We start from the raw sequence: 20,334 nt of genomic DNA on the forward strand, positions 1-20,334 counted from the left end.
GAGCTTTTATTAATTGTAAGCTACAACCTTTTGCTATATATTATGCAATGCTTCACTGGAGCCTTCAGTTCTGCAGAGAAAGAAAAAGGACTTTTTATTGCTAAAACCACTACAATACATGCACCATTTTAAGTGTATCTATCTCTTTCCCTTTATCTCAGCAGCTTATGCGAGATTAAATTTTACATACAGGGCATGGTTCTCTCTGTCACTGCCCTCAAAGCTATCGCTTTTTAGGGCTGGAATGACTCCTGAGGGGAGGAAAGGCTTGTTTCTGCCCCGAAGAGCAGATAAGGCACTATGCCTGTGGGCAGATTACTCTTCCCCTTTGGTAGTTTCTTTAGCAGTCATAATTATGACGAATGTAGGACCTGTGGGTTCTGAAATAAGTAAATAAAACCCTGGCAACTGCAGTTATTTCGTTTAGAACTGTAGTAGGAACTTGCCAGGGAGTACAGGAGCAGAGCAGAGACTTCTCCAGAAACACCATTTTCACAGAATCACACAGAACCATTAGGGTTGGAAGGCTTGCACTGTAGGAGATCCTATAGTCCAACCCCCCTGCCAAGGCAGAGGCAGCCAGAGCAGGTTACACAGGAACGTGTCCCGGTGGGGTTTGAATGTTCCCAGAGAGGGAGACTCCACAACCCCCTGGGCAGCCTGTTCCATTGCCCTGCCACCCTCAACATAAAGTTCTTCCTCACATTGAGGTGAAACTTGTTGTGATTTAGTTTATGGCCATTGCTCCTTGTGCCGTCACTGGGCACCACTGAAGACTCTGGCACCATCCTCCTAGCACCCACCTTTGAGATACTTACATGCATTACTGAGATCCCCCCTCAGTCTCCTCCAGACTAAATAGACTGAGCTCACGCAATCTCTCCTCGTATAAGAGATGCGCCAGACCCCTGATCATCCTTGTGGCCTCGGCTGGACGCCCTCCACTACCTCCTCGTCTTTCTTGTATGGAGAAGCCCAGAACTGGACACAGCACTCCAGATGTGGCCTCACCAGCATAGAGCTGAGGGGAAGCATCACCTCTCTCGCTCTCTGGCCACACTCCTGAAGCAGACTAAAGGACTTCTGTAGTGCAAGCGGAGAGCAAAACTAAAACCCCTTTAGGCACGAAAAACAGCAGTCAACCACCGCGCGAACACGGGTTGAGGGACCGTTAGCACCTGTGATGATGGGAACTGCTTGTCTCTGCCTCGGCCGGCCCTGACTCTCTACAAGCAGCGATATAAAGTGCCGTTGAGCTCCTATGCAGTTAAAACCGGGTTAATTTAACTCTCGGGCCCGCTCCGTCCCCTCAGCGAGCGGCCCCTGAGGCGCCTCGGCGGGAAAAGCGCTTTTTCAGCAGTGTGGCAGCTCTCCACCGTCCTGCTAGCTAACCGGGCGCGGGGTTGCTTTACGGCAAGGGTTTTTCGACCTCCCCGTCCGCGCTTTGCGGCTGCGTGGCGGTGCCGGGGGGCGGGGAAGATGTCTGAGCGGGGAGAAGCCCCGGCGGCGGTGGCAGCGGCGGGAGCGGGGGGTGAGATGCCGGCCAAGAAGCAGAAGCTGAGCAGCGACGAGAACAGTAACCCCGGGGACCTGTCCGGCGATGAGAACGTGAGGCCGGGCCGGGGCACCGGCGGATGGGGCGCGGGGGAGGGGCGCTGAGGCGGGAGCGGGGCCTCGTTGCCGGGGGCGGGCGGGAACGCTGAGGCGAGGAGTGTGCGTGGGGGCGGCCGGTGGGACCCGCTGTGAGGAGAGCGGCGGGGGCGGCCGCTGCGGGTGTCCTGAGGGAACCGGCAGACCCTGCCCGGGTCCCGCATCCCGGGGGGAGACGGGAGAAGGGAGAGAAGAGAGGGGGGTGTCAGCCCGTCCGCCCCGTCTCTGTCCGCCGTGGCTCGGTGCCTGCCCCCCAAAGAGACGGGCCGCTGTAGGGAGGGAGGCCCCGGTGGGAGAGGGACTCGTGTGAGTCTTCAGGAGAGACGCTCACTTTGCCTCCACGTGGGTGAACGAGAATTTGAGGCCCGAACTCCAAGCGTGCTCTGCCTCCCAAGTCCCTTTCAAGATGCCAGATTTGCAAACCGGCAAGGTTTTATATCCTTCCGGAAGTTTTGTTTGTGTGTGTGTTCACTGTCACGTTGCAGCAGAAGTTGATCGGTGGGGACTGAGGAGTAGGGTCGTGCTCGAGCTTCTGTCAGCAGAAGGCGGCAGCAGGGCATGAGGAGGGTAATCTGTAAGTTTGGCTAAAATCTAGTGTTGGGAACAAAGGTAAAATGATTGATACAGAATAACTTTATACTTGAACGATAACGTAAGGGATCTAGCAGTCATTTTATGTAGCTACTGGAGTGGGGATGATGTTTGTGTGTTAGCTGTATGCAGTGTGGGTTTATTCCTTTATCCAGAATGTGAAGGATCTAGACCACATCCCTGATGTCCTGTGGAAGTGCTGCTTGTGAGGTGACAGGCAGGTTCAAGGTGTTATGCACCACTGCTCAGCAGCATTTGTGTATTAAGTATAGTTTGGTGACAGGCATTCTGGTTTGCTTTGGTGCCTGTGTTAGGCTGTCAGTGACCACGGATGGGGGCTGTCTGGTTGTTGTCACAAGTGTGACTTGTCTCAGTGGTTAAAAGATTTCCTTTTCAAGGTTTGTTACTGGGTTCCACTGCTCCTGAAAGACAGGGATTCTATTTAAGAGTTGGCAGAATAATGTTGATTTGGAGAAGAGGTCTGTTTTGTTCCGCAGGTTTCCTGGGTGTAAGTTTGTGGTTATGTTGTAGTTGCATTGTAGCAGGTACCTGCTGTTCTTTTATTGACAATATCTGACTAGTCCAGGGAAAACTTCAGTCTTGTGAAGCATTACAACTCTGGCTAGCAAGTGCTCTTGGGAGACGAAGATTTGGCAAGCTGTGACATTTTTTAGGGTAAAGGAGAAGAAACTGGAAAATGTAAAACTAGTTCAACTTGATTACATGTGTTAGGAGGGGGTTTGCTGTTTTAGGAGTGCAACATGAAGGGAATGACTCCTCATCTGGGTAGTTTGCTTACAGGCTTGTGTGTTGCATTGCCTCCTTTTTCTCCCCTCAGTGTCCTGATTTTCAGAGTTGTTGGTCAGACAAAGACCAGTGCACATCTACTTGCTTCTGTTGATATGATATGAAAGTAGGACACAGAATAAATGTTTGATGGGAATTGGTGTATCAATGTTTAGAGCTGACCTTATTCCATATTCCTAGTGGAGTTCCTAATGCAGCTTCATGCTTAACCTCCAGTGACAGGCTGTTGTCTGCCTCTGCCTACCTTAGTTCAGATCCAGAAATCCCAAAGCCTTGGGATGAGTTGTTCCCCCTCCACTGCTCTGATGGGAATTGAACAGACTGCCTTGACAGGATATAAATAAAGGTCGATTTTTAGATTTTTAAGTATTTTTAAGCTGAAGGTAATCCTATGGAAGCACAGAGTTGCCAATTACATTGCAGGTGAAGTTGAAGAGCGCTGTGGTGGGCGATGCAAAGAACAGAAATGTCCTTTTGAGTGGTGTCCTGCAGTCACACTATGTGTGAAACTGAAGTTTCTGTGAATTATCTAAAACTGATCTAAAACTGCTCACCAGCTGGCTGGCTTGTTTTGCTCACCCCCTTCTCCCATCCTTACCTTAGGTCTGGCTGCTGGTGGTTGGAGGCCAGCTGGATTAGCTACCTGGTCAGATAGCCAGCTAACTTAATTTTTGGCTTTGTGGTGGTTTTTTACCTTAGCTTTTAGTTGAAGCAAGTATCTGTAGGAAAGAGCAGGAGGGAGTGGTGGGACTTCCTCTTCTAGTGGCAGTGCTGACTTACTCAGAACTGTGCTGTGCTTGATGCTGCTTCGGGCGTACAGAAGTCTTAGGTTAGATTCTTGGTATGGCAAAGCATAATGTTTTTACACAACCAACCTCTTCCTTCAGTACTCATTCCACCTACGTCAAAGCTGTTTTTAGTGACCACTTTAGCATTTTCTTAAGCGCAGCTACCAGTATTCTGATGAAACTTCACTAGATCACAGTTCACATCCCTCCCTCTGGGATTAGTCCTCATGTGACTTATGTTCTGTTTCTAGGGAGGAATGCTATGATGTTAGTAATAGATTTAAATATGTGAATCTAAATAACATCAAGTCCTAGGAGATCTTCTGTTCCTACAGAGAAGAAGAGGAAGGGAAAAGGCCAAGTGCTGCAAAATGAGTTGAATTTATACAGCAGTTAATGAAACCTTTATTACATTTTATATAACTTGAATGTTTTCAGGATGATGCTGTTAGTATTGAAAGTGGTACTAACACCGAACGCCCCGATACACCAACAAACACTCCTAATGCACCCGGAAGGAAAAGCTGGGGGAAAGGAAAATGGAAGTCAAAGAAGTGCAAATATTCCTTCAAATGTGTAAATAGCCTGAAGGTAGGTATATGTAAGCTTCCTAGTATCCTTACCAGTATAAGAATGCTGGCAGTAATGCTAATGTTGACTGTGAGACAGTGCCAAGATAGGTATTTTTGAGTATCTGTATACAATTTTCCGCGTTTGAAGAAAATACCTTTCTTATTTGACATAGCTGAAGTCTGGGAGAAGAAGGATACTGAGAAATAGGAAAGAGCAGATAGTGCTGCTATTAACCCAGTTTCTGTACAGGTTTGCTAAGTTCTGTGTGACCTAATGAGTTATTTCACTGAAGATGTAGTTGCTCGAGATAAAAACCTGAATAAAGAAATTCAAATAAAACCAAACCTGTGACAGCTTGATGCAAAGCACCTATAGATTTTTCTACCTGTTGAAATGTATTTAAAACAACCCAACAATCTGGGAGTAAATTTTTCCTCACACTTACCAGGTGGTTTCTGTCCTTTGGCAATTGTCATATAGTGCAATTTGATTAATTTATCACGAGTGTTGTTATTGTGCTTACACCTCATCTAGGTCATATTTATCTTCCTACCTAATACCTGATGCTATAAAGGGATGTAGATTCACTGTCTTTACTCCCTGCTCTTGTATTTTAGGGTAGTATTGTTCTCTTCTGCACTAGTAACAGACTGTGGTGGATGGAATGGAGTTTCTCTTTGATTCTTTTACACTGTCAGGATGTTGTTTTTTCATTCCCAGGGCTTGTGTGGGATATTTATGTGCAAAAGATGTAAATATGCCGTCTGACTTGAGTTTTACAAGATCTCTAAATAAAGAAAAGATTGTGTCTGAACAAAATGGGAGTTCTGTTAAATTTTATATTTAGCTAACAGGAGGATGTGTGCAGCTCCAGAGTGGATAGTTTGTGCAGAATTGCTTTGAGAGGGTTTTGCTGTTCCCCCCCAGTTGATTGTTGAGCTGTATTTGTTGCTGATGTAGCTGTGCCTGAACTTTGGCTTCAGGTTGCCTGGATGAAATGCTGGGGTAGCTGAGTGGGAGGGGATGAGAGCTTTGGAGCATGAAAACCTCCTAAATGAGCTTTATCACTGCAGAAATTGGGATACGAAGTTACGCTGACAAAAGTATCTGGGAAACAAGTTGATCTTAATGTATTTTTTGAAGTAGAAAAGTTATCTGGAGCCCTTTCAGGGTGTAGGAGGACGGAAGTTCTTTCATTTTCACCTAAGTAGGCAGCTGCTTCTGTGACTGCATGAATCGCCCCCACAGATAATGCTTTTTGTGGGTAGCTTCAAGTCATACTTCAAACACAGTCAGGGGCCTTTCAGCACCCAAACATTCAACAAGTTCTGCCTTTTGCTGAGCCTATTCGTTTTCTGTCTGCAGACCAAATATCCCAAAGCAGTTAGGACTTTTCAAGTATCTTCTGGGGAAACAGAACATTCCCTCGCGCCAGCTTCCACCCAGACCCCACTATAGGGTGACCCAAAAGACCGCTCTGTGACATTAAGCAATCCCTGACTTGTGTGGATTTGGATCCAGCCCTGGGAACAGATTCTTGTGCAAGTGGAATCAAGCTGTGAGGGAGTAAATATAGTGTTTCAGCTAAGAGGGGTAGTTTCTTTTCCCTGTTTCTCTTTGAACTGAAATTAATGCTCATAATAATAAATGTGCATGTTAATACAAAGCCTATGTACAGCCAAACTGAGTAACTCCTTTTTACTTCATGTTTGAGGAAGCCTCAGTTCTTTTCTTTTTTCCTTTTTGTTGCTTACTAATTTTGCAGGTACTGTGAAGATAAACTCTAAGGATTGAATGTTGTGTATGGGATCAGAAAGACTCTTTGGATATTTCATCATATATCCCATAGTTTCTATGTCTTTGAGCTATGCTGTAAAGTGCATGTACTGAAATTAATGAAGAGTCAACATGATTTAAAGACATGGAAATCAATTTTAATATTAAAATTCTTCCAGGATATATAAATTGTGTGTTTTTCCACTTTTCTTCTCCTCTTGTTTTTCCCCTCTTATGTTGCTTTTACTTTTTTTTTCCCTTGGGGAAACAAAGAAATATGGCTATTACCATCTGCTTTGAATGTTAAATGGTTATGATTCAGCTTGAAAAACTCAGTGCTTGCTAAATATGCTTTTTAAACACTACTGTGCAAGTTATTTTGGGTGAAATTTAAGCATCAGGAAAACAAGAATATAACTTGGAAAGTGACAGGAAATAAAAAGCTGGCTATGTTTCTTTGCTTTTTGCAGCATAAAGTTCCTGTAAGGTATACTGAGAAATCTTTGCTCTCTGTGGGCTGAATGGAAATGTAGTTTATAAATGAGCATATGCAGCCAAGAGTTGCACATCCTTACATACATCTGTAGATGTTTTGGTCATAGATCTTTCACCAAAGAACTGTGTCGTCGGCTTTGATGTATTCCCTTTAAAGCAATGCAACTACCTGCCTCTTGCTTAGGCTGTGCCTCAGTGGTTGTGAGCAGCCTGGTGTTGTCTCTCAGCTTCTACTCACTGTCCCCTGAGCTGGGAGTCAGTAACCAACCACATGCAAGACTTAAGCTTGTTGATAGGTAAAGGAGAGGGAACTAAACCCACTGCCAGTAATGGCTTGCTTCCACTTCTGGGAACTGGAAATGCATGTGTGGTCACTTGGTTCCCCACTGGCAGTGTGTGTGACAGCGTATAAAAATGTGTTTGTTTAGTCACAGGTGATTATTTTTTGTGTTGGCATAATATTTACTTCACTTGCCTTCAGTCTGAAAACAGGTCTTGTCTTACTTTCTGGCTGAGTTGGCATTGGGGTGAGGAAGGACAGAGCTAACCATTTATTATTTATTTGGTGTTGTGACAATTGTAAGTCTATTTTCTCCTCTACCTTCTTTTTCTGTGGTATCAAGAACCTGAGTACTTTGGCTTTTGTGCCCTTTCTTCATACCAGGGTCAAGATGGCATTGCACAATTCTGCTTTTGAACCAGCATCTGGGTCACTCTTCTGTCTGTACAAACCAGTGGTTGAATTTGTGTGACAGCTCAGGATGGCCATAATGTGCAGTGCTTAAAAGTGCAATGTTTAAAAACCTGCTTCAATGTTTAACACTTGGGACAAGAATTAGAGCAGATGAGTGTTATCAAAGTAGCTATGTGCTGTCTTTGACCAGTGAGGATGATGGCAGTTTACAACTTCTTCAATACCCCAGTGACCCTGCAAGAGCCTCTGCCTGACTCCTTCAGCCATTAAACACTAAAAAACCCTTGGAGATACATGGTCAAGCTTCTGGAGGTTGTAGCACTGGATGTGAGGAAAGTAGTGCCAAAGATGTCTTTAGACTACTTACATTTGTCTTGCAGAGTAATCTTGCCAGCGAAATAGGTTGTCTTTGAAAAAACTTACTAAACACTTAAGGCATGTACTCTAACATAGAAACAATAGAGACCTCAGTTGTATATATCTCTTATCACCCTAGTCTGGGTCCTACCTAGAAAATCACGAACTTATCACAGCTTGTGCTGGAAAAGTATCCTATCCTGAGGGGGAAAACATCTTCCTCTTCACTCTTCCCATTTCACTAAATCTATCAGAAACAGTGCAAATGCCAGAGAGCAACGTTATTCCAGAAAAAAAAGTGCAGAACCTGCTAATACATCTCTAAAAAAGCAGTAAGAATCTGTGCCTTGTACCTGTGTTATCTTCATGCAGCATTCCAAAGCTCTCAGTATTCATCAGAGTGAACTTTATCACTCAGAAATTCAAAACCAGTGAATTCTTAGTGGAAAATATTTTACAGTATTCTGTATTTGACCTCTCAGCTGTTCTCTTCAAGGAAAAATTAAGTACACTCAAAAAATAAGCCTAGAAAGTAAAATTTATAGCTTTATTAAACACTAAAAATCATGTGTGTGTAATTTTATGGCATACCGTTTTCCTCATTTTTCATCTCTAATTAAACTATGATGCTTTCCAGATGCTCAATACCTGCTTTTTCCTTCTGTCCTGGGGTCACTCATAACCTTGCTACTTTTCCTTTTGCCGATATCCCATATCCCTCATCCCCTACAGCCATTAGTCTGTTCTTTCCCCATGTTCTGATAGGCAATACTTTGAGTTAAACTTTGAGCAATTCTTTTTAGCCTGTATTCAGCTTTGAAAGTTGTTACCTCTCTTTGGTGTTTGCAGGACGGCCTTCATCTCTGACAGATTTTCTCCCTTCTCTTTCTAGCCCTTCTGGCTGTTTCTGTGCATAACAGATAATGCTTTTCTCAGTAAATAATGCTATTTTAAATTCTTCCAGACTTCTTAACTTTTCCTGAGTAGTGTTGGACTCCTTCCCCATACCCCCCTCCTCAGATTCACTCTTTGGGTCTGGGCTAGGCCAGAGCTGCCAGGGCTGACATTCTTGGGGCTGTCTCTGAAACACTGCCATTTGAAGGCTGTCGTGAGACACTTCCTTCCTGCCTGCACTGTCCCAGACAGTCCCCTGTGGGGAGGCACTTTAGTGAGCATTATTCTTACTGAAAACATCCTGTCAGGACAGGCCAAAATACTGTTATCAATTATTAACAAGCACCACCACATTCATCACAATTCATAAACATATCTGCTGCTTTTTTCTCTATTAAACTGATGTAAGCTGTATAAAAATAAGATTTGGCATTTCTCTGGTGTTTGTGAAGGCAATCTGAAAACACTTTGTAGACATGAACTTTGCAGCAGCATTGTGACATGCTGGAGAGTGTTCTCTGCGTCTGTGACAGAGTTGCAAGACCTGTGTTGTAATAGTTAATGTAGCCCTTCTTCACCCTTACACCAGTATAAGTCTTCTCCGTCCACATGATTTTCCTCTTTGAAGTTGTAAATCTTTTGTGTGGACCTAATTCTAACAGTATAAAATACATATAGAGGTTGCCTTAGATGCAGAGGTTGCCTTGTTGAAAATTGCAAAACAAAGTAGTAGAGCTGCAAATATAGCTTGGGAATTCTGCCAGCTTCTGGCCGTAACAGCTTCTGAGACATAACAGTTCTTCACCCTTTTAAAAGCTTGCTGGGGGAAGAAAGGGAGGGGGTGTCAGAATATTCCTTTAACCTCCTTTAAGATACCCAAGTTAAAATGTGATGTTACAAAACTGCTCCTCTTAACTCTGCTCTATCTGAAATTATACTGGATGCAAACCCAGTAGTTTGAGGAGGAAAACATCTCAGTTAAACTGTTTTACCACCACAGCTGAATTTCACAGAAATAATAATAGTATGGTGGCTCTTGTTTTATCTGTTTTGGTCTCTCATCTTACTTTACCTCTCCAGGAGGACCATGGGCAGCCTTTGTTTGGAGTCCAGTTTAACTGGCACAGTAAAGAAGGTGATCCTCTTGTTTTTGCTACCGTAGGCAGCAACAGAGTGAGTATGATTTCTTTTTAACCATTAGCTCTTCTGCTTGGTTCTGCTTGCATGCTTTTTTCTCCAACCAGTCCCTTTACCTGTAGTTAGTATGGATGGAGGATGCTTCATAGTAAAGCTTTATTTCTGAGGTATGTAGCATCTGGGAAAGCTGCATCCTCAGAATTGTTTCATGAAGTTGTGTGTTAGCTATTTGGGAATCAGCCTATGCAGTAAACAAAAAAATCCTTCAGGAATATAAACATGGGATAAGGAAAAAAGAGACATAAATGCATCTTCTCACTAAAATTACTTTTTACAGATGTTATTGTTTCCAGAGGGTCATGTGCTCTAAAATGGGATGGGAAGTGTCTGCAATGATGCCAGGCAGCTCAGCCCCTAAATTAAGGTCCTGTGTGGAGTGAACTTACAGTTTTTTTTCTGAGCAAGGATTCATGTCATTTCAGACTTGAAAATAACTCCTGAAATGCATTCTATGCCAGTGTTATGTATGAATAAGCAAGCAGCCTCTCATTTCCAGGTTTGTTTCAACTGTCAGTCACCAAAAGTGCTAAACTAAGATGGAAAAGGTATCAGTGCTTCATTAAAAGACCAAGTCATGTTAGAGATGGCTGCAGTAGCTAATTTCAAAGACAGTTTAATTATACTTAGACAGTTCAAATCATAGATTTGCATACCTGGGAAGAACAGCTGAGAAGGCCTGGAGTGGTGCTTTATTGTAACTGCCCTCAGCATTCCTTTATCAAACCATTTCCACCTGTTGGAAACAAATGGAAGATGGATAAGATTTAAACCATAAAGGCACCCTATCTGTCCCTATCAGCAGTCAGTGCACAGGTACTTTTCCTTTTGAAATGCCACAAGTAAGCAGCAATCTCTCCACTTGTTTTTTTCTTCCAGGTTACTTTATATGAGTGTCATTCCCAAGGAGAGATCCGCTTGTTGCAGTCCTATGTGGATGCTGATGTATCCTCTTAAAAAGCCACTTGTTTGCTTTTCTCTGTATCAAAAATGAAGAGGCTTTGTAGGAAAAAGCATACAAAGGTTTCGTCTGTGATTTAATACTTTGCTCATGTGGCACATTCCTTATGTTAGGTCCAAGTGTTATGTCTTTCCCACATCCTAGACTCTCTCCTATTAAAAACATATTAAAAACACACATTCATGCCCAGTGCTGTATTAAAATATTTCAAAACTGATTCTCCATCAGTTTAATCTTCCCAACACTAATATTTGTCTAATGTTTCACATCCACTGCTTTACAGCGGTCTCAGTTTCCCTGTCAATTGGAGCTGGGTTTAAAGCCTAAGAATTAATGTTTCGTGCTCTGAAGTGGGAATAATTTGTGTTGTTCATTTGCAGTATACAAGCCAATAACTTGTGAACTCAAGTCTCAATTCATAATTCCCAATCTTTGGCTGTTTTGGACAAACAGCTTGAAAAGTGGTGCCAAGAGAGAATTCCTTGTATGTTATGGAACAGAAGTGAAGCAACTGGCATCTATAGAACAGGCAACGTTGCTTGTATTTGCAGATGTAGAAATGAATCATAGAAACACAGAATGGTTTGGGTTGGAAAGGACCTTAAGATCATCTAGTTCCAGCCCTCCTGCCATGTGCAGGGACACCTCACACTGGACCATGTTGCGCAAGGCTCTGTCCAACCTGGCCTTGAACACTGCCAGAGATGGAGCATTTACCACTTCTTCGGACAACCTGTTCTAGTGCCTTACCATCCTGACAGTAAAGAACTTCTCCCTTATATCCAACCTGAACTTCCCCTGTTTCAGTTTGAACCCATCACCCCTTGTCTTGTCACTACAGTCCCTGATGAATTGTCCTTCCCCAGCATCTCTATAGGCCCCCCTTCAGATACTGGAAGGCTGCTATGAGGTCTCCACGCAGCCTTCTCTTCTCCAGGCTGAACAGCCCCAACTTTCTCATCCTGTCTTCATATGGGAGGTGCTCCAGTCCCCTGATCATCCTTGTGGCCTCCTCTGCCCTTGCTCCAACAGCTCCATGTCCTTATATGAGTCTATTCCTTATTGGGTCCAGCAGAGACTCCTGAGCACTTGCATAAAATACCAACAAGTTTACTTAAAAATCACATTTAAATAAATAAATAAATAAGAATCTCCTGTTTCTTCTGTGTTCCTTAACATAAGATGTAGGCAGATGAAAACTTCTATACCTGTGCATGGACATACGACAGCAATACAAGCCATCCTCTCCTGGCTGTTGCAGGCTCCAGGGGGATTATTAGGATAATTAATCCTATTACAATGCAGTGCATAAAGGTGAGTGCTCAGAACTTGAGATACAGCTTGCGTTTCAGTAAGGCATGAAATTTATGTCTTTATATACATACGAGCATGAGGGGAAATGATAACTTGGTCTCTGAATTCTATCCCAGCACTACGTGGGCCATGGGAATGCAATCAACGAATTGAAATTCCATCCAAGAGATCCAAATCTCCTTTTATCTGTAAGCAAAGGTGAGGAAAAAACCCTCTTTTGTTTTTGTATAAGTCAGGATACTTTGGATTTTGGTCTTGAAAATGGCCAAAACCTCCTTAATTTTTTTTATGAATGGCACTGAACAAGTTTACCTTAAAAGCTGAGAGCAAATCTTGCTCTTTTATGGCTGTATATCTTGTATGGATTAAATCCACGGCCTACAACAAGCGTAACTCCACCTGTGGTGCAAAGGGATTGTGAACAGTGCTGCTTTTAGGAATGAAGAAACACGAGCTTTGGGATTGCACTTCCCTTTCTACAGGGAGTTAAATGTTCGTCAGTTATTGAATCCTGTTGCCATCTAGTGGGGAATTCTTAACATCGCAGGCAGCATTTGCCGTGTTTGTGGGGGAAACTTCCATTCTCCATGGCTGTGACTTTATTTGGACTTTGTACAAAAAGCCTGTTAGTGAAGGGAGAAGTGAGTTTTTGGTATGGTGCCTTACGGGCTTGTTCAGAACGTCTAACCAGTTGACTGTTTTATTAAGTACTGGAATCCTTCAGGTGTGCTTGAGTTGGAAACCTTCACATAAGGGGACTTTTGACTTTAGCATATTTAGGTGATGAATCTACATGAGAATAAGAGTTACAACCTCTCTGATTCTTGCAGCTGTCAAGTTTGTACTGTGGGTCTGTAAAGCTGAAATTCTTGAGTTCTGTACTTTTTTTTTTTAGGTTCTTTTTTAGTCACATCTTGATATCAGCCATAATACCACAGGTTTTAAGGTGCAACCTCTGGACTAGGTGCTATATCTGAGAAGGCAGCAGAATACTGGGGTCTCAGAATTGCTTGGCTGTGAGATGTGTAGAAAAAGAGGAAAGCATTTGGGACTGTGTGGCCTTCCAGTTGGTGCTGCTCTAATTCAGTGCAGTGTATTTGTGGAATCCAAAAGGGAGATATGCTAGAGCTTCCCATTTCCAAATGGGAAATACAGTAGAGGTTCTTCATTAGATATTGTTAAAACTTTCTTTTAACAATAACTTAAGTGGATTAGTCTGATTGACTTTGGAATACATATTGTTTCTAGAAACAGTTTTTCGCATCCATACAGGCTGTGGTTCAGAAAGAGTAATATTGTAAACGTTAACAAATGGAAAACCAAAACATCTCTGTAAGAATTGCTGAAAGGAATTCCAGTATTTTTTGATACATGAAATTGTTTCTGAGATCAGAATAAAAACATATATGTCTAAGATCAGACTCTGCTTTTTGGATGATCTAAAGATCCAAGTCTCTTTCTGCTAGAAGCTGTCCCCAGGGAGCGGGGGGTGGTCAGATTTTCTTCACTGCAGCTTTACTTTTAACAGTAATTTGGTTGTAACAGCAGTTTTAGTTAATGCTGTCCTATGATTTCTACCAAGTGAAGAATTAAGTGGCTTCTTGATGTTTACGTGAACCCCTGTTATTGAAAGTGGTTTAAGCTGAAATATATTATTCATATGTACCTATAAAAAAAGCAGCATGTAATTTTATTTGTTCTTTATAGATCATGCATTGAGACTGTGGAACATCCAGACAGACACGCTGGTTGCAATATTTGGAGGAGTAGAAGGGCACAGGGATGAGGTGTTAAGTGCAGTAAGTGGAAGACTGTGGGGCAGTGATTTAGATTTACAAAGGGTAGTAAGCCTACAGTATGCAACTTCTAATCCTCTTGTGCACTGGTTTGATATTATACCTACTTAAAACTCCCTGAAGTGCATAAATACTATTTTAAGGGGATAGAGAAGTTTAAATCTAAGGTGATTGCTTGATCTGGCTGCCTCTCAATATACAGGGCAAGGTGTTCACTTTGTATGTCTCAGTAGCTGGTTCCCTCCCAGTGCAGCCTAGAAGTGAACAAAACAGAGCTCAGTGGGGCTAGAAAGAGTAAAAAGTTTTCATCATGGTCCCACTTTTGAAGTTCTTGAGGTGTTATCAAAGCAGCATCAGCAAATAAACCTTGAGAGACATTGTAGTGAAGGAAAGAAGTTACTTTAGGTGAGTTATGCTGCTTTTCAGTGGCTGTGAACAGACACTGGTACCCAGCATGTACCAGCTAGAATAGCTGACTTCTAATACCCTGCTCTTAAGAACTGTTTCCATTCCTGTTGTGTGACCTGAAACGTGAGGGATGCATCTATATGGAACCTTGACACTGTATTACTCAATTGTGGTTTTAAATAGTGTCATCACCCATGTCATAGCCCTGGGATTCTGTCAAAGTTGTTTCATAAAGTAAAACTTGGGGAATTCACTGAGGGGGGAGAACTAGGGTTAGGTTCATTGTTCATCAGTGCTGTTGAATATAATCTCTCTTTTTTGAGAGAGAGTAAATACAGTTATTAAATACTGTACTTTTTTGCAGTGAGCAGGATTATGTTATTAGTAGTTTTCTATTGGAAATAGGCAGTTTTATTGCATTCTCTACACAGAAAATGCTGCTTTGATGGAAATGATGGAATAAAATGTGAGTTGATAGAATATGGCTTAGGCTGGGGGTGCTCAAAAGTCTTTCATACACACAGGATTATGATCTTCTTGGTGAGAAAATCATGTCCTGTGGGATGGATCACTCTCTCAAACTCTGGAGAATTAATTCCAAGAGAATGATAAATGCCATCAAAGAATCTTATGAATACAACCCAAATAAAACCAACAGGTATGTAGTCTTCATCATTTTGGCTGGCTTTGCAAAACGCAAATACTGTCATAGAATCATAGAATGGTTTGGGTTGGAAAGGACCTTAAGATCATCCACTTCCAACCCCCTGCCATGGGCAGGGACACCTCACACTACGCCATAGCACACAAGGCTCTGTCCAAGCTGGCCTTGAACACTGCCAGGGATGGAGCATTTACCACTTCTCTTGGCACTCTGTGCCAGCGCCTCATCACCCTCGAAGTAAAGAGCTTCTTCCTTATATCCAACCTGAACTTTATATGTTTAAACATCAGTGGCCCAGGTTAATTCCTACCCAAATTGAGATATCTTGTGGATAGCTAGTGACCTGGGTATTGTGCTGGGCACTGAAGCTCTCTAGAATGTGTCTTATTGATGTTTGCCTCAGTAGAATTTTGTTCAATTAAAAGTCCTGAGCCTTTTATTTTATCTTAATTATTTCTTATCTGCTTGACTAGAAAGTGTCTGGAATTACCTTTATCATTCTTAGAGCTTGTATTTCATTGTGTTTCCAGATGTTAGTGACTTTTCTTCCTCTCACCTCAAAGTTTCTAGGAGGGGATCAGATCTGTGTAATTATTAATTAAGTGTAGCCAAGAGTTTTATATTGAGTAGTTTATACGGGTTATTGTATTTGTTATTTGACAAACTGTTTTATATAGTAATAACCTTAATTTTCATCATTCTCTGATCTGACCTGGGATATGAGTAAATTTTGAAGTAAGAGACATGATGGATAAATCCTCCTTTACAAAGCTCCTCAACTTCTTAATCTTAACTTCCAGTTATAAACCACTGAGAGAACTGAAGAGTCTAAACCACACTGAACATGTTCAGCAGTGAGACTAGCTGTGAAAGTACTCTGGCTTTTTTTGGTAATGTTACCAAATATTAAATGATGCCTTTGTAGTGTATTCTTATTTTTGATAGTGTGGATTTCTATTTGACAATTTAGGTGGTGCAGAAGCAGCATCAAGTAAAGTGAGCTTTAGTTCTTGAAGTATTTGGCAACAGGAGCTGTATACAGCATCAGGAGTAGTTTTGCTCAGTGCTGTCTCTGCACAGTCTTGTACATGGGAAACCAGTTATTTCATCAGGAAAGAGGATGAAAACAGGGATTGTTCTTATTAATAAAAAGAAAGCATACAGAATCTGCTTTGTTATAAAACTGTTTAAAAAGACAGGATTGTCCTTTTAACATGGAGATAGGTTAAAACTGGCTGTTAAAAATGAGACTTGTGGTTTTATGTTTCTCTGCACCTCACTTGGCAATTCTCTCCATAGGCCTTTTATTTCCCAGAAAATTCATTTTCCTGACTTTTCTACCAGAGACATACATAGAAACTATGTTGACTGTGTGCGATGGTTGGGAGATCTAATTCTTTCCAAGGTAATGCTGCAGCTTTTTAAGCCACATTACTCTTACTTGCTTGTTTTGAGGATCTTAACGGAAGTTTTACTAGCATTTGGGTCTTAGGTTAAATTACTCTGCTTTGTCAACTGGTTTCGTGTAGTGGGTTGTGTCAGCTATCAGGATATGTGGATAAGCAGCTTGTACTTAAAAAGTAAAATTACTACTACAGCTGGACCCCTGCTAAAAATACAAGGGTATCAACTAACCAGAATCTGTATGGGACCTATATAGGTACTAATGAGGGATCCTGCTGCTAGAGGGAGAAATTAGGGTTCCCATGATGGACTAACTTTGATTAATGTGTTGAGTCCCTTAGTAACATTGGCTTGCAGATATTGAACTAGGTGGTCCAACTGCCTTGTCAGAAATTGGAGCAGGCATGGTCAAAGGGATTGGGTAGAAGAGCTTCAAATCGAGGTTAATTCAAACACACATGACAGTGTGTTTGAGCACATCTGGTTGACACCATCTGAAGCAGGGGAGGGAGGGCTCCTTCATTCCTATTGTCTGGCAAAGCTGGGAGGGCAGCAGGCTCCTGGTGATGGGCAGTGATTTCTGTTGGCATTGTGGCTGTGATAGAGGGGACATTTTCACTTGTTCTTTTTTTAATGTCATTGGGGAAGCTGTGAAATGAAATGCTTGGTTATAGTTATAATCAGACTGAATGTGCTGGATAAATTATATAGGTGATATTCTTTTTTTCTCCATTGTTTCACCTCAGTCTTGTGAAAATGCCATTGTGTGCTGGAAACCTGGCAAAATGGAAGATGATATAGATAAAATCAAGCCCAGCGAGTCAAATGTGACCATACTTGGGAGATTTGATTACAGCCAGTGTGATATATGGTACATGAGGTTTTCAATGGATTTCTGGCAAAAGGTATATGTCGGCTTTGACTTTGCTGCATTTGAAGTGTCTAGCTGTTCATGTTTATGGGCATGGGAAAATGTTCATGTGAGGTTTTGGAAGCAGATTGGCTGCTGTGGAATCGGAGGAGCTCCAGAGTTTTCAGTCTGGGTTCTTGCTGGTGGAAAAAACTTCACTGAATAAATACTGATTTTCCACCAAAGGATGTTCACTGATGCCTTCCTCCCCCATTTGCAGAGATGGATAAAATGGAAGAAAGAAGGCAAATTGTATAGCCCTTGTCCCCCCCTAAAACAACCTCACGAGGTCATTCATGTTCAAACACTCACAGTTTAGCAGCTCTAGAGCCTTTATAAAATTCTTACTTTATTCTTTGAGGTAGTATCTTAAAACTTCTGTATCCTTTGCTTTCTTTTAAAGATGCTTGCTCTGGGCAATCAGGTTGGCAAACTTTATGTGTGGGATTTAGAAATAGAAGATCCTCATAAAGCCAAGTGAGTACTTACTTTTTTATTTCATCTTTGTTAAGACAGGGAGTTGGGACTTTCCCTTTTTCCTTTACTAGTAACTACAGAAATTCTTCAACAGAACTTGTAACTTCCCATTTGAGCAACCAGGAAAATAAACAGCCCCTGAAGGTTAACATTTATCATTTTTGACGCATGTATTTTCTATAGTACAGTGGGGCCAAGAGGCTGCAGTCAGATCTTGCTGGGTACCACATGTAGATATAGTGGAAGACAATTTGTTTCTCAAAGAGCTTGCAAACTAATTAGGTGGATAACTTACAAAGTGATTAAGAGAAGATGCACTGGATGGGTTTAGCATATCACAAAGGAGGAACAGGTGAAAGGACTGGAGTAATGAGAGTGCAAAGGTATCTCTGAGCACAGCGTGGCTTTCCAGTTCCTCACCTGTGTGGCCAGGCAGTTTTACAACAGGTCTTTATATATATACATATATAATTATATAGGTATGATTTTATATATATATATATATATATATATATGAATCATAGAATGGTTTGGGTTGGAAAAGACCTTAATATCATGTAGTTCCAAACACCCTGCCATGGGCAGGGACACCTCACACTAGACCATAAATAATCACGTTAGAGCATATATTATAAGAATAGAGGTGCAAAAAAACCCCAAATACACAAACCATTATGTGTATAAAATGCATATATACTATGTATATGCTAAATTATATATATACACTTGTGTTTTTATATATATAATATATAGAAATGTGTGTGTGTATATACATATATATATGTAAACATATATATATATGTGTGTGAAGTTCCTGAAAATGCTGCAGTCTTTAATCACCTAATTACATACAATATTTTATCCTTAACCACTGGGAAAGAACGTTGATTCTGAAGCCCTAAATAATGTGATGAAACAACTGCTCAGTCAGTGCTTCAGTATGAAACAGAAAATTACTGTGTTCCCAAGTCCGCATTTAGAACACAGAATACACCATGAAGGGCATAATCCTGTTCCTGTCAGTTCCTCCTAGCTGACAAAAGGAAGAGGCTGGAGAATGAGCACTCTGTAAGTGTAGCACCAAGTACAGATTTAACATTGCAGCTGAATGATTTTCTTTTACTTCCAGGTGTACGACTCTTACTCATCCGAAATGTGTCGCTGCCATTCGACAAACCAGTTTTAGCAGGGACAGCAGTATCCTTATAGCGGTGTGTGACGATGCCAGTATCTGGCGCTGGGACAGACTAAGATAAATGTACTTTTTCTTAACTCAAAGTAGAAAATCTATTTTCAAATTCTAATATAGTCAGTTAAGTCGCTTAGTGCAGTAGGTGCGTTTAGTGTAGACTTCCTCGGAGGTTCGGCGCGCTGGAGCCGACCTTAGTGATGTTTACATTCCGTGTATTGTCCTGCTTGGAATTGCTGCTTTTAATAAAAAGAAGTATTTTTGTAAAGTTTTCTGAATTGTCCATTTTAATTATTTCCCACAGTCAGTTTTCATTTCCAGCCTGTAAAAAGTGCTTTGCGTACAGAAATATATGGGAACCTTGCTACAAATTTGGGAGTTGTGCATGTGCTTGTAGCTGTATTTGGGCCTTTTTGACTGGAAACCTAATGAAGTTGTTGAATATTAGCCAGGAACCATGCAAAAGAAATACTACACTTAGGAATATAGTATAAAGATATGTTAATTGCTGCTAAAAATATTTTGAACTCGTTCTTCAAACGAATTGCACATTTAAATGAGTCTTAGAGTCATGGTTTGGGTGAAAGGGACCTTAAAGCTCATCCAGTTCCAACCCCCTGCCACAGACAGGGACACCTTCCACTGGAGCAGCTTGCTCCAAGCCCCTGTGTCCAACCTGGCCTTGAGCACTGCCAGGGATGGGGCAGCCACAGCTTCTCTGGGCACCCTGTGCCAGCGCCTCAGCACCCTCACAGGGAAGAGCTTCTGCCTAAGAGCTCATCTCAGTCTCCCCTCTGGCAGGTTAAAGCCATTCCCCTTGGCCTGTCCCTACAGGCCCATGTCCAAAGCCCCTGTCCAGGTTTTTTGTAGCCCCTTTAGGCACTGGGAGCCGCTGTAAGGTCTCCCCTTAAGGAGCCTTCTCTTCCAGGCTGAACCAGCCCAGCTCTCTCAGCCCATCTTCAGGAAGTACCTGCAGAACTGAACACAGGTTAGCTGAAGAGAGACATGAGACTGGAGACAGGTTTTAACCTCCAGTGCTGCATCTGTAGCACTGCTGGTGCAGGATCCCTGTACCTAATAGTTATTTCTGCAGAAGTGTGGGGTTGGCAGAGTCTGGAAGACTGCGGTGGTGGGGATGTGGCTGGGGGAACCCTCCAAAGAGGCAATGGGAGTGTTCAAAGCCTTCAAGGAAAGAGCTTTGATTAGATGAGCTGAACTGCTGAGAACACTAGGGCTGGAGGCTTTGCAATCGCTTCAGGGTAGCATGTCATGAACTGGGTCTGCTGTGTTTTTCTGTCACCAGAGCTGAGTGAAACAGGATACCCAAGCAGGATTGTTCAGCTTGGTTGGGTTTTGGTATGTAAGTAAGTGTTATGTTCTGACAAATGAGCT

General features: G+C 42.1%; 1 protein-coding gene across 1 annotated transcript; it reads left to right on the forward strand.

The window, feature by feature from the left end:
* Positions 1-1,466: 1,466 nt before the first annotated feature.
* Positions 1,467-19,214, forward strand: EED (embryonic ectoderm development). The gene is made up of 12 exons (XM_065678847.1): positions 1,467-1,608; positions 4,275-4,427; positions 9,706-9,798; positions 10,699-10,764; positions 11,969-12,094; positions 12,211-12,292; positions 13,802-13,893; positions 14,823-14,956; positions 16,262-16,367; positions 17,113-17,271; positions 17,680-17,753; positions 18,883-19,214. Exons 1-12 carry the CDS (start codon positions 1,480-1,482, stop codon positions 19,007-19,009), a joined length of 1,341 nt encoding a protein of 446 aa, XP_065534919.1. The 5' UTR covers positions 1,467-1,479; the 3' UTR covers positions 19,010-19,214.
* The last annotated feature ends 1,120 nt before the right edge of the window (positions 19,215-20,334 follow it).

Source organism: Lathamus discolor, chromosome 4, assembly GCF_037157495.1.
Source record: "Lathamus discolor isolate bLatDis1 chromosome 4, bLatDis1.hap1, whole genome shotgun sequence".
In the NCBI taxonomy this organism is placed as follows: Eukaryota; Metazoa; Chordata; class Aves; order Psittaciformes; family Psittacidae; genus Lathamus; species Lathamus discolor.